General features: G+C 36.9%; 1 protein-coding gene across 1 annotated transcript; it reads right to left on the reverse strand.

Moving 5' to 3' along the window:
• Window positions 1-10,119: 10,119 nt before the first annotated feature.
• LOC107783207 (auxin-responsive protein IAA27) lies at window positions 10,120-14,066 on the reverse strand. Its single transcript, XM_016604181.2, has 5 exons — window positions 13,392-14,066; window positions 12,312-12,541; window positions 11,605-11,746; window positions 10,785-10,846; window positions 10,120-10,464 (listed from the first exon to the last, which is right to left on the reverse strand). The coding sequence occupies exons 1-5, from the start codon at window positions 13,799-13,801 to the stop codon at window positions 10,430-10,432; spliced, it is 879 nt and encodes a 292-aa protein (XP_016459667.1). The 5' UTR covers window positions 13,802-14,066; the 3' UTR covers window positions 10,120-10,429.
• Window positions 14,067-14,270: the final 204 nt, after the last annotated feature.

Raw genomic sequence — 14,270 nt, forward strand, 5'->3', positions numbered from 1 at the left:
AAGCTATAGCAAGTCAAAAAGCCCCTGAGAAGCAAACCAATGATTGCTGCTACAAGTGTGGAAAGACTGATCACCACATCAAGAACTGTCCTTTGTGGGAAATTGAATGGAAGAAGGAAAGAGCTGAACGAAGTAACAGGAAGAAGGAACATGTTCAACCCAAGAAAAAAAATAACAAAGGATCAACCAAGGCTATGGTCGCTGCTTGGGGAGAAAGCTCAAATGAAAGCTCAGATGATGATGATGATGAGGATGAACGGGCATTTATAGCCATTGGAGAATCTGATGAAGAAACTGAGGTCCAAGTGAAGGGGAGCAGCCAAATATGGTACATAGATAGTGGCTGCTCAAAGCACATGACATGAAGCAAGAATCAATTCCTTTCACTTGAGGACCTTAAAAGAGGTAATGTATCATTTGGAAATGGGAAGAAAGGTAAGATCATTGGGGTTGGAAAGGTAGGTAAGACCGATTCTCACTCTATTGAGAATGTCTACTTGATAGATGGACTGAAGTACAGTCTAATAAGTGTATCACAATTGTGTGATAGAGGTAACATGGTAGCATTCACCTCTACAAAATACTTTCTGATTAATCTTACCACTAACAAGATAGTTTTGCAGGGAAAAAGAGTGAACAATATATATATTGTGGATCTGTCCCCACTTTCAGATAATGAACTCAGTTGCTTAAGTGTGTTGGATAATGATCCCCTCCTTTGGCATAAGAGACTTGGACATGCCAGTCTAAGTCAACTCAACAAACTAGTCTCCAAGGACTTGGTGATAGGGCTGCCTAACATTAAGTTCAAGGAAGATAAAGTTTGTGAGGCTTGTGGAAAAGGAAAGCAGGTAAGATCCTCTTTCAAAAGCAAGAAAGTGGTAAGCACCACCAGGACGATAGAACTGGTCCATATGGAACTTTGTGGACCAATGAGAACATTGAGCAGAGATGGTAAGAAATATTTTATGGTGCTTATTGATGATTACTCTAGGTTTACTTGGACATTATTTTTAACATCTAAAGATGAAGCATTTGACATGTTCAATTCTTTTGTTAGAAAAACTCATAAACAACTAGGTAATCAACTTGCATCAATTAGGCTTGATCATGGTACTAAATTTGAGAATGCTAAATTTGCTGAATTTTGTAATGGCTAGGACTATGCTTTTTTCTAGTAAATTGCCCCATAGTTTCTGAGCAGAAGCTGTGAACACTGCATACAAAAACAACAACAATAACAACAACAATAACAACCCAGTATAATCTCACTAATGGGGTTTGGTGAGGGTAGTGTGTACGCAGACCTTACCCCTACCCTAGGGTAGAGAGGCTGTTTCCGATAGACCCTTGGCTCCCTCCCTCCAAGAGCTCCCCACTTTGCTCTTGGGGTGACTCGAACTCACAACCTCTTGATTGGAAGTGGAGGGTGCTTACCACTAGAGTAACCCACTCTTGTCTAAGGTGTGATGAGTTAAGAGAATTGCTTAAAAAGGTCGTGCCTATAAGTGTAGTTTGCACAATAATGGTAAAGTCTCTCTAGGTAAGTTTGATCCCAGAAGTGATGAGGGAGTATTCTTGGAATATTCTTCACATAGTAAAGCTTATAAGATTTATAACAAAAGAACCATGTGTGTAGAAGAAAGTGTACTTGTAGTTTTTGACGAAATTAACATTCTTTCTGAGAGGAAGGAATATGATGATGAAGTAATTAGGCTGGTAAGAAACTCAAATGAAACCACAACCCAGACTGAAACTGCCCCAGAGGAAGGAACGGGTGATGGAACAGGTCCTTTCACCTAGGGCAACTTGACAGGGGGAACTGAACAAAGAGGAATTGATCCTCAAACCTCAAGGAAATCTGTCCATGAACCTATTCCTCAGCAACAAAACATTGAAGGAACATCTAGGGGAAACCAACTGGTTGTGAAACCTTACAAGTATCAAAGTTCTCATCCCATTGAGAACATAATTACTGATCCAACCTCTGGAATCAAAACCAGATCTTCCTTGAAAATTTTTGTGCTTTTGATTCTTTTTTATCTTTTATTGAACCTAAAAATATTGTTGAGGCTTTGCAGGATGTAGACTGGGTGAATGCAATGTAAGATGAACTCAACCAATTTGAAAGAAGTCAAGTTTGGTATCTAGTACCAAAACCCAAGGACATATCATTAATTGGCACAAAATGGGTCTTCAGAAACAAACTTGATGAAGATGAAACAGTTATAAGAAATAAGGCAAGATTGGTGGTTCAAGAATTTAGTCAAGAGGAGGGCATAGACTATGATGAGACTTTTGCTCCAATTGCAAGATTGGAAGCAATTAGACTCCTTATAGCTTTTGTTGCTTACATGAAATTCACTCTCCATCAGATGGATGTCAAGAGTGCCTTCCTCAATGGCTATCTAAAGGAAGAAGTGTTTGTCAAGCAACCTCCGGGTTTTGAAAGCAAGAAATGTCCTGATCATGTTACATGCTTGACAAGGCACTTTATGGGCTCAAGCAGGCTCCAAGAGCATGGTATGAAAGATTATCAAAATTCTTGCTTGAGCATGGCTACAAGAGAGGTAAAATTGACAATACTTTATTCTTGAAAGAAAAAGGTAAACATCTCTTGGTAGTTCAGATATATGTTGATGATATAATCTTTGGAGCAACTACTGATAAGTTAAGTAAAGAATTTGATAAACTAATGGGGAGTGAATTTGAAATGAGTATGATGGATGAGCTTAATTTCTTCTTAGGCTTACAAATTAAATAAAATTCAAATGAAACTATGATCCATCAGCAGAAGTATGTAAAAGAGTTACTTAAAAGGTTTTAAATGGAAGATTCCAAAGAAATTGATACGCCTATAGCAACAACCACAAAATTGGATATAGATAAACCTGGTTCATCTATTGATCAGAAGCTGTATAGGGGAATGATTGGCTCTTTGTTATATCTCATTGCTAGCAGACCTGACATTGTTTTCAGTGTAAGCCTTTGTGCTAGATTTCAGGCAAATCCAAAGGAGTCTTGCTTGATAGCTGTCAAGAGGATCTTGAGATACCTAAAAGGCACCATTGACCTTTGTCTATGGTATCCAAAAGGTAGTAATTTTAACTTAGTGGGATATGCTGATGCTGATTATGCAGGTTTTCTTGTGGATAGAAAGAGCACATTAGGTATGGCATACTTTCTTGGCTCATGTGTTGTGTCTTGGGCCACCAAAAAACAAAATTCTGTGTCTTATCTACTGTTGAAACTGAGTATGTTGTTGTTGTCTCATGTTGTGCTCAATTGTTGTGGATCAAACATTAATTAATGGACTTTGAAATTGATATAGGTAGTGTCCCTATATTTTGTGATAACACTAGTGTAATTAGTATGACCAAGAATCCAGTTCATCACAAAAGAATGAAGCACATAGATGTTAGACATCACTTTTTAAGGGACAACTATGAAAAGGGTTTGATCAATGTGGAATTTAATGCTACTAACAAGCAAATAGCTGACATATTTACAAAAGCTCTAAGTAGAGATCACTTTGAAAGGAACATGTTAGAATTAGTGATGATTAAGATCACTTAAAAGGAACCAGTTCTAACTAAAAAAAATGGGCTAGAAAATCTATGAATTTTATACATAATTAGATTAGATCTTGCTCAGTCTCATACTTTCATCAGTATACTCTTGTTACATGTGCTAAAATGTCTCATTAATCTATAATGATATTATCTTTATTTTCTTGGAAAATTCAGACTTACACAAGAGATTTTTCAGTGAAGAACCTGGTTCATCAATATTACATAGTATGTACTCTCCACTCTGCATATTTTGGAATAATTATATTTGGATCATGATCCTAACCTCCTTGAGCTTATCCATTACGAAATGAACCAGTTTCACCTAAAGAGAGTCCCAAAATGCAATAAGTGCCTAGATTATAGGGAGAGTCCTCAGCGTCTTTTCAAACTGACTCCCAGTTTGATTAGACTCCTGAGCTTCTGAAAAAGCCGTTGTTACCCAATCAAATTGTCCCTCTTTAAATTGATTTGGCCTTAGTCATTTCTTCACTTCTAATTTACAACCGCCAAGCAATTCTCTCTATCTTCTCTTATCTTCTAAACACATATAATCATCTTCTCTCATCCTCTAACCATCAATGGCTAACACCTCTAAAAATACCTTATCACCACCCAAAGAATCCACACCCACTCCTTCAACCACACTCTCAACCATACCTATCTCTAATAAAGGAAGATTCAATATGCTTGCTCGCAAAGTAGTCGTTGGAGGAGAACAAATCAATAAAATCAATGAGCAACTGAAGGAAAGTCGGGCAGATGAACCCCAAAAATCTGAAGATTCTTTCAAGTCTGCAACTGAGGGGGAAGAAACTATTTCATTTGAGACAGAGCAGGTAACATCTGGTCCAAAAATTACATCTGAGACTATCTATGAGGTTGCTGAAAATCTGGAAAATAGGTTTGTTTTGGTAGGAACTATGGATGGGGTTGAAACAACTGAGTCTAGGAAATTGGGTAGTAAAAATAAAAACAAAAAAAGAAAAAGAGAGTGGGGGTGCTCAGGGCAATGTGATGGGAATGAGAAAAGGAGTGGCTGAATCTTCACCCACTCATGTTGGTTTGACTGAAGAAACATGAGTTATGGTAGTACGGAGTGAGGAATCTGCTGGAGAAGAAGAAAGTATAAGAGCAAAAGTGGGAAGTGGGTCTGGAGAAGCTGCTGAGGGGTTGGTTAGATTGGGGAAGAATGTACAATAACTTGTTCCATCAGTACAGGAACCCTTCGAAGATCTACTGAAACGTGTGTCTGACAGCTATAATCCAAAAAGGAAGAAGAGTTCAGGAGTTAAAATCCCTGGAACTGCTAGGGAAAACAAGAAGATAAATGTTGCCTCTTCTATCCTTGTAGAGACTCCTCCCACAAGAGGAAGAGCTACAAGGAGTCAGAAGAAGCAGGGTGAGGCTGAACTTGAGAAGGCCTTGAAAGAAAGTAAAAAAAAAGTTATTGCAAAGGGAAATAATAAGGTGGTTGAGCATGTTGAGGCAGTTGAAATTGAGGAGATGGACCTGGTCCTTCATGATGAAAGGAGGCAGAAAAGGTGGAGGTTGTGACTCCAAAAGCAAAGAAAATCAAGACTTCCAAAAAGAAGTCTCCTTCGAAAACAAAGTTAACAGAACCTTCTATCTTGGCAAAAAGAACCAGGTCTGCCTTGAAGTCTAGAAAAGTAAAAGTAGTGGAGGAAGAAAAGAGTGAAGTAGAAGAAGAAGAAGAAGAAGAAAAAGAAGAAGAAGAATCTGATGCGGAGAAGGACAAGATGGTTAAGTTTGGGAAAAGAACCATCTTGAAAGGTATACTCCCCAGGGACTTGGAGGAGGAAGGCACGATGATGCTGCTTGAAAAACTACAACTGTAGGGTTTAAAGGACATGGTCCTTCAGATGGATGGAAAGCTTGCCAGAACTGAGATTATGGAGTTCATGGAAAATTATGAGATAAAAAATGACAGAGTCACCAGTGTGGTGAAGGGAATGACTGTGAGCTTCGACGATAAATAATTGAGAGAGATTCTGGGTGTACCTGCTGAAGGGTACAATGATTACAAAAAGCTCAAATGACCAAGCCTCGAGAACCTCCCTTGCTATTACAAGGAAGTTTGCTGACAATGAGTTAGAGCTAGAGGCCAAGGTTGTATACAAAAGTGAGATAAAGCCACCCTATAAAGTGATGTTTGAATTTGTTAACAAGGTTGTGCTGCCCATGCAGGCACATTGCCACATTCATGGACCTGGTTCTTATGGAATGACTGGATAGTGGAAGGCAGATCAATTGGCCTGGGTTTATCATCCAGCTTCTTGATAGGGTTCTAACTGGCACCAAAACTCATGCCATACCCTATGGTTTCATTCTTACGGTTGTACTTGCTTACTTCAAGGTACCTCTCAAGAAATGGAAAGTGCGTACAAGTAAGGATCACTTTGGGGCAAACACTTTGACTGCATGTGACTCTAAAGTCCACACCACTTCCAAAGAACCTGGTTCATCCAAAAAGGTACCCGTGAACAGCAAAGTGTGAGCCTTGGTGCAGGAGAGTTGGGCTAAGGATGCTGAGATTGAAAGGCTGAAGAAGAGGCTGGTTGAAGTAGTAACTGAGAGGGATGCTCTTAGGGCTGAGCTTGCAAAGGAGAAGGAGAAGAATGATGACATTCTTCATGATATGCTGAAGCTACTTCAGGGCAGAAACCAAGAACCTGGTCCTTCCCAGCCTTGAAACCTTGCTAGCCTAACTATACAAACCAATGACCCGGATGGGATTTCTTTTTGTTCTTTTTGCTCATGATCCAGTATCTTTTTTTATGCTTTATGGATGACTAGTATCAATGTTAATCAGCTGCTTTTGTGCTCGAATTGTTTGTTGATGCCTCTTAGATAATTAATAGCATTAGATTGATATATGATGCTTGACTCCATGATTGTATTTGAAGTAACCCCAGTAGCCATGAGTAATATCTATTAATATTTGGTTATCTAACATAATTATGTAACTTTTCGATGATGCCAAAGGGGGAAGATAGGTTGTGCTTTTTTTACTTTGGACTATGATGTTTATAACTTAATGAACCTGGTCCTTGATGATTTGTGACTTTAAAAATGAAAAGTGTTCTAATATTATGTTGATGTTGAGCGGAGTTGAAACAGGTCGTATGCTTATGAAAAGCACAGAGTTTGTCATCATCAAAAAGGGGGAATTTGTTGGCCTAAATGAAGTTTGTTTTGATGATTGACAAAGGAACTCAAGCATGAACCAGGTCCATACATAGTGTGCATAGACACGGGCAGATTCGAGCACAAAGTATGCACGTGAAGGAGATAAGCTTAAGTGGTTATATATGATATCTCCTGAACAAAAAGATTGCATAAGTTATAAGGAGAAGGACTCCTTACTCGAAGAGAACTCTATCCTAGATAAGGGAGGAGTTAGAAGTTGAAGATAACTAGAACTCTTCTACCAAGGAAGAATATAATATTAGAACTCTAGTTATTTCCTATTCTACTAACTCTATAAATTGCAGGATGTTCTCATTTTACAGGTACGCACAAACGCTGAAGTTAAACGTGAGTTGGGAGCAAAATAGCAAGGCATTTTGCAAGCAATTCTTGTGTGATTCAACTGTGCGAACCTGAAGCTACATGAACCAGATAGAAGAACTAGTTCCAAGTGTTTGTCTTTTATTCTAGTTTCATTGTAGTAGGTGTTTCAAATTGTACCTTTAAGCTTTATGTAGAAGCAATTGTACTAGGTACTCTGAGTGTTGTATTCAAGTTAGAGTTAACTTGAAGTTGTCGTAACAGTTAGAGGTTGGTTGCCACAAAGGGTTAGAGGTAATCCTTAGGTTTACAAAAAGTTTTGTAAATGTTATTTTTGGCTCAATGATTTAGTGAAGTATTAGGAAAAATCCTACTGGGTAGTAGATCGTAGTTTTGTCACCTTTTGAGCCAGGTATTTTTCACGTAAAAATACTTGTGTTCTTTACTTTCCGCATTTATTATTCTGTTACAGTAGTATAAGGAACACATAGAAGAACCAAGTCCTTCTATAATTTATGCACGCGAAAAATTAGACACCACACTAATCAGCCCTCCAGTGTGGTATTGAAGTGCAAAATATTAATTTAAAAGCACAATCAATTAATCTAGCAGATTTGGTGAAATAGCAATTAGAAGTATCTAGTTTCGAAAAGAATCGATCTCTTGAGCTTGATGTACTAAAAGGTAGTGCCTAATAAAGTTGGAAGTTTTATCAGTGTGTTCAATTATCTAAGCAATGGTAAAAGTTGTACTCATGTGACCAGGAGATCACGGGTTTAAGTCCCATATGGTCTAATTTTTTTTTCGATCCTGCGCATAGCAAAAACTTAGTGCATCGGGTTGATTTTTCTTTTTTAATATGCTAAGCAAATGTTTCACTAGAAAGCCTGCCAATCCCATATCCCATAAGGGCAACCCTGTTCACGTAGAGTCCGAGGAAGGGCCGCATCCCAAGAAATGTGATGTAGTCAGCCTACTTTGATGCAACCATCAGTGGCTAATTCCACAGCTCGAATATGGTCTACCATATTCCATGACAAGAAATATTCAGTAACACGTGTACTGACCTCACGAGTGATGGTAGCAAAAGAAGCAAGTTGTTTCTTTTGGATGATCTATTTCTATTTTTATTCAGTAGGTGGGATATATTTAGTAGTTTAAAATGGTATCAATGTACCAAGAAGGAAATTTCCCTATACAAACTTTTATTTATCAAATAGAATCTGTTCTTGAAAATTAACATTTGATGATGGAGATATTGTTTCTTTTTTGCCTCATTCCACCACTTAAAGCTTTTGAATGATGAAAAATCTGTTGTAACTTTGCTTTTGCAAACTCATTAAAGCTGATCATTGTATTAGAATTATTAGCCAACTTGCTTGTGCAGCATTCATGCAGCTCACAAAAGTCCGAGTTAAGTTGTAGTAGTTGAAGCATCTTGTTGTCTCACACATTTTTTTGTATATAGTAGTACTGTCCGACTAACTTGTACTCACCTCAACTAATTTCATCGAGTACTTGCTACTAGAGGCAGACCCAGGATTTGAAGATGGCAGGACACTATTGTGGAATAAAAATTTGGAATCGAGCCCAGATGGCGCACTAAAAGTCAAGTTATGCTCCCAAATCTACCAATATTGGTAGTTGCCTAAGATTTGAATCTTAGAGTTCTGATCAAAATATATATCAATTATTTAAGATATATACACATCCATACATACATTTTTTTCAAAGTTACAGGGGGCGATAACCCCCTTATCCAAAGGGTCGGTTTGCCTCTACTTGCTACCTCCCATCCAATATATATATATATATATATATATATATTGTTTTCGTTTGTCTAATTGAAAGATCTATACTAGCTTACTCTTTAATTTAACAGAAGTAATTCCTTTAAGCAGGAAAAAATGTTCTAAAAACCCTTTTCGTAAAATATATGTGTTCTACCTTGATTGTAGGGGTATTATCACTTTTAGCCCGTGCCACAAATTATTTACGTTCGGTAGTCGAAAAGTGTATAAAATTTATATAATTTTTGTATATAACATACATAATGTATATATATTCAAAAAATATACATTTTTGGCTATTATTTTAAGAACGACTATACAATATCATTTTTCCTTAATTATATAATTAGCACCAAAAAAAAATACCTTAATTGTGTAAGGATTTTCAAAGGGTTTGTAATGGTGTAACGTTATTTCACCTATTGCCTAAGTTTCGAGTTAGATGCTCATATCATTTCAATGATATAGTAGTAAATGGTGGCAAAAAAGGAAAATATTAGAATCCTTCAAATTACACGTGTAAAGCTTTTTTTCACACTTCTGATAAATAAGGCTAACAAAAGCATGTATGGATTTTTCAGCGTTGGGCTCGAGTGTTGGGCTTCTTCAGCAGGCTAAAGATAAGGGCGAAGTGCACTAATAGCCACTTTTAAGGCTGTTATTTAAAATATATTCACAATTTATTATGTATTTACAGATTAGCCAATTCACCCAAACATCCAGACTAAGCATCCTGAATTTATGTAACATAAATTTTTGAGCTACTAATTTATAATTCAGGATTTAGTGTCCTAAATTTTTAAGTTGTTAATTTCTTGACACAGTTTTCGAACTTTAGGACACGATGTCCTAAAGTTTGAACTTTGAGGTTTAAACTTCAAGACGTTGTGTCCTAAAGTTTGAACGAATTGATTAATCTTTAAATACATTGTCAACTATATTTAAAGATATTAAACAACATGCTAAAAAGTGGCTACCTTATGTCATTTCCACATACATTTTATTAGGCTTGGACTGACTTCGACCTGAGAACCACTAATTAAGGGTAGATGCACAGATAGATATAGACGGGGGAAGATAGAAATGACACTAGATAGCCACTTTAAAGAGTGGCTATTTAAGAATTAGCAATGCGTCCTGAATTTCAGTTCTACAGTTCAATTTTGATAACGCCTAATTCCTAAATAACATTCTTGAGAACCCCGAGGGGAAGAGGGAGAATAAACGAGTGAGAACATTTACATATCTTATTATTGAAGTTTTGGAGACTCAAGCAGTAAGAATACAAAGAAAAATAACATAGCATAACTACAAAGGCTAGGATACTCTTAGATATTATGAATATGCTACTCAAAATAGTAGTTAATTTCCCAGTACACTTACATACACATAACATAAGACAGAGAAACTCAAAATCCTGGTGCCCATCTTCAAATCTAAATTTGGTCTTCTAACTAACATATATCAGAAAGCTAGACACCAGAATTTCCATTTCTCATTGCTCGTAGAGGATTGAAACGCTTGCAGCGTCTGCAGATTCTAACGATTTTTGCATTTCTCTATGGCTCTTGGAGCTGTGCAAGAAATGAACATACTGCATGTTACATGTCATATTATATAAGATTCATTCCTTCTTTGTTTCGTTTGGAACATCTTAGTCTATGTTGCGGGACTCTCCAAAATGCTGCCGCACTCGTGTCGGATCCTCCAAAAATACACTAATTTTGGAGGATCTGACACGATTGGCGACATTTTCAGAGTCCGAGCAACATAGATCTTAGTTGGAAAGTAGTCGATGTGCTAGACAAACTCACGTGCATTTTTTCAGATGAAATTGAATTCATGCAAACCACCATTGAAAGAGATATTCTAATGTGAGCAAAATGTGAATTACCTAGACCATTTGCATTTGAACTCTTCATGATCCTCAGCTTCTTGCAAGACTCTGTGAACATCCTACAAACACCAAAAATGACAAACAAGAATTACATAGTAAAAACTGGTTATAGGTCAACGACACTGGCTACTCTAGTAATCCAGATTATGGAAGAGGAACCAGAATTATTCAGAATGCTAACGATCTAGTAGTTCAAACACAAAAGCATCCCAAATACGACCTAAATACAACAACAACCCAGTGTAATCCCACAAACGGGGTTTGGGGAGGGTAGTGAGTAACTGAGTATGCAGCCTTACCCCTACCTTGTGTATGTAAAGAGGCTGTTTCCGAAAGGACCTTCGACTCAAATATCAAATGTGACCTAAATAACCACACACAAAAAATGTGGACATCGAACTTACATAATTACAATCTTATTAGCAGTGTCTATTACTAAGTCACAACCTATCAATTGGAGTAGATATCTGGCAAGCTGATAAATGATAGGGTAAATGATCAATTAACCTCTCTCGGACAATATTGTAAGCCGCGTTGAGAATGATTCTGACCTAGTTCATGGCCTGTTAGAAGTAGAAGGCGCCCGGTGGGATCTTCATGGACAGCAAAATATAGGCTAACTCAGATAAAAAATTTATGAAGTTTGAGAGAGGACGTATAAATTTAGCAGGGACAGGGGTTTACACTAATTGTCTATCTTCAAGACAAGTTCGAAATCAGATTAATGCATTAGAGCTCCAATTAAACTAACCTGTTCATGAGCTTTAAGAAAGTTTTCAGGAAATTTTTAGAATTCAAGATCGGATGTAAGACTTACTCCCATGGGACATCACCGACAAGCATCCAATCACCATCCTTGTCTTCGTAAGTAAGAACGTATTCAGATCCGTGTAGAAGATCCACCAATTTGCTTTCGTTTAGTCCATCACTGCTAGAAATGTCTCGAGTTTCACATTGACCTAAATAAATTATAGATAAAGCTCAAAAATTAGATGCCTGGATTTCCTCTTAATGCATAGGAAAAAACAAAAAGGCGTGTTAGTAAGATGTGGTAATCTTGGTTTCCATATTAGTGTAGTTCTGTTCCTTCTATGAAAACTGCATATGAAATTCTACTCAACTATTAAGCACCTTATCTTTCTTTGTGCTAGAAATGAAAAGCTTTTTAATGTTCGCGAGCAATTAAAGACCAACTCATCTCAACCCAAGTCAGCATTTCTAGCTGTTTTTAAGGGTGTAAGAAACATTAGTCTACTAAAGAGTTGAAATTTGACAGAATTAAAAAGAACACATTGTCAGCTTTGAAGAAAATGTCGAACAGAAGATATCAATACGGGCTTTTTAAGGTCAGTTCAGTGACAGCATATAAATATTACTCCCCTTTAGGAGATGGCAAAATTCAGTACAAGGAACTATCTGGAAGTACAGAACTGAAATTATCTCACAAAGGGCTCGCCGTCACCGGTAAAAGTCATAACAAAACAAAACCAATAATTAACACGTAATGCTTTCATAAAACATTACCATCTTTGAAGCAACTGAACATTTTCTCCAATGCTGAAGAAAGATCATTATAGCTGTTGTAGGTCGTAAGATCAACCTTCCTCAGGTAAGGGGCACCATCCATACTAACTTTGACATAATGACAACCTGCTAATAGCTTACCATTTGCATCTTCCTCGGTCTCTGGAGGATTATTACTAACCATATTCTTCCTAAAAGATCGAATTGGCGGCCATCCTACTACTTGTGCCCTGACCAGATAATAAAAGAAGCTTCAACTTATTTGTTGTTCCAATTGTCTTGATTCATAAACTTGAGTCAGAATTGAAAGCTAAATGCAAAAGTAGAGAAAAGATTAAGCCCCGGTAGAGGGAGGGGAATTACAAGTCAACCACACAGAGAGAAAAGAGATAACAGTATAACCAATTTATCAGAGATTCAATTAAAGCCATGGCTACTATAAACCACAGGATTACAACAACAACTATACCTCAAATCCAGGCGAGTTGGGTTCCACTATACGAATCTTCACTAACCATGTCGCTCCAGTTCAAGTTCATCTAAGACCAATTTTATACCAAAAATAAATTAAAAAAGTAAAAACTACTAGAGGGTTAAGCTAGGCTGCCAACTAGTATAAAACCAGTCATAAATTTATGATGAGCCCTCACGCAGCCCGGTGCACTAAGCTACCGCTATGTGTGAGGTCCGTATACGGTCCGGACCACATTGAGTTTGATATATGCAGCATCCCTTGCATTTCTACAGTAAGCTGTTTCCGCGACTTAAACCCATGACCTCTTGGTCACAAGACGACAACTTCTACCGTTGCGCCTAGGCGCCCTTTCTATGAGGAATCTTCACAATACAAAAAAAAATCATAGATTCTCCAACAATAAAATTTTGAGGCTAAAAGGTTGTGCAAGTAAAATAAAAGAAAATTTTGGACACAGTTCTCAAAACTATACTTTAATGGATCAACCAAAAACAGTTTCTATACTAAAGATAAGGAAACAATAAGTCTAAGGAAGAAAGACATACAAACACTAATCACACTATGCTATATACTTGTAAGGTAAGGTAAAAAAAATAAAATATTACTTTGCAGCTGGAGCAACCCCATGTACATTATTACTAGAACTCATAGCCTTTTTCTCTTGAACTGGTTTTGGTGATTTTGGAGCAGCCTCTTTCACAGCATTAGAATTAGAACCAAGAATCTTGCTTCCAACTTTGACACCTTTAGGAGAGTTAATAAAGCCACAATCTTCACCCAAATTAACCTCAGAACCAAAACTCCATGTCTCAGAATTCCCATTCATAGTGTCACAAAACCCCCTTTTAGCTCCAGAAGGAAAAAAATCCAAATCTTTAACCCCATTGCTATTGTCCCTCTTTGGTGACTCAGAACCAGGTAAGCCTAGCCTTAGTTCAGTGGCTTTAAAGTTCAAGTCTTTACTTTTCTTTTCACTTTCCATTGAAGAAACATGGTTCTCTATTGGTATTGACATAAAAATTCAACAAATGTTGGCAGTTAGTGAAGTGCAGAGGTAGTGAATTATGTTAAAAACAACTAGAGAAAATTATGAGAGTGTTCTTGAGTTATTGATTGTAGAGAAGAAAAAAAAAGAGAGAGGGTTCTTTGGCTTTTTCACTTACACAAAAAACAAACACAGTTTCTGTTTCCACTGTAACAGAAAGAGATAGAACTGAAGAGGAATAATGGAATTACAATTGTTGCAAGAAAAGCCGTGAAAAGAGGGACAAAACTTGCACAGTTAAAAAGTGCTTTCTCTTATCTTGCTTTCTTTAAACCTTGTTTAGTCTCTGGAACGAAAAAGACAATTGTTGTTATATATCGTTTCATAATGTGATTACGGTATTTTATTATATCATTTTGTAATGTAATAGATTAAGAATATAAGGAATAAATTTGTAATATTATATAAAAAAATAAAATACGAATTAAAATTATTATAT

This window comes from Nicotiana tabacum, chromosome 21, assembly GCF_000715075.1.
Source record: "Nicotiana tabacum cultivar K326 chromosome 21, ASM71507v2, whole genome shotgun sequence".
Classification (NCBI taxonomy): Eukaryota; Viridiplantae; Streptophyta; class Magnoliopsida; order Solanales; family Solanaceae; genus Nicotiana; species Nicotiana tabacum.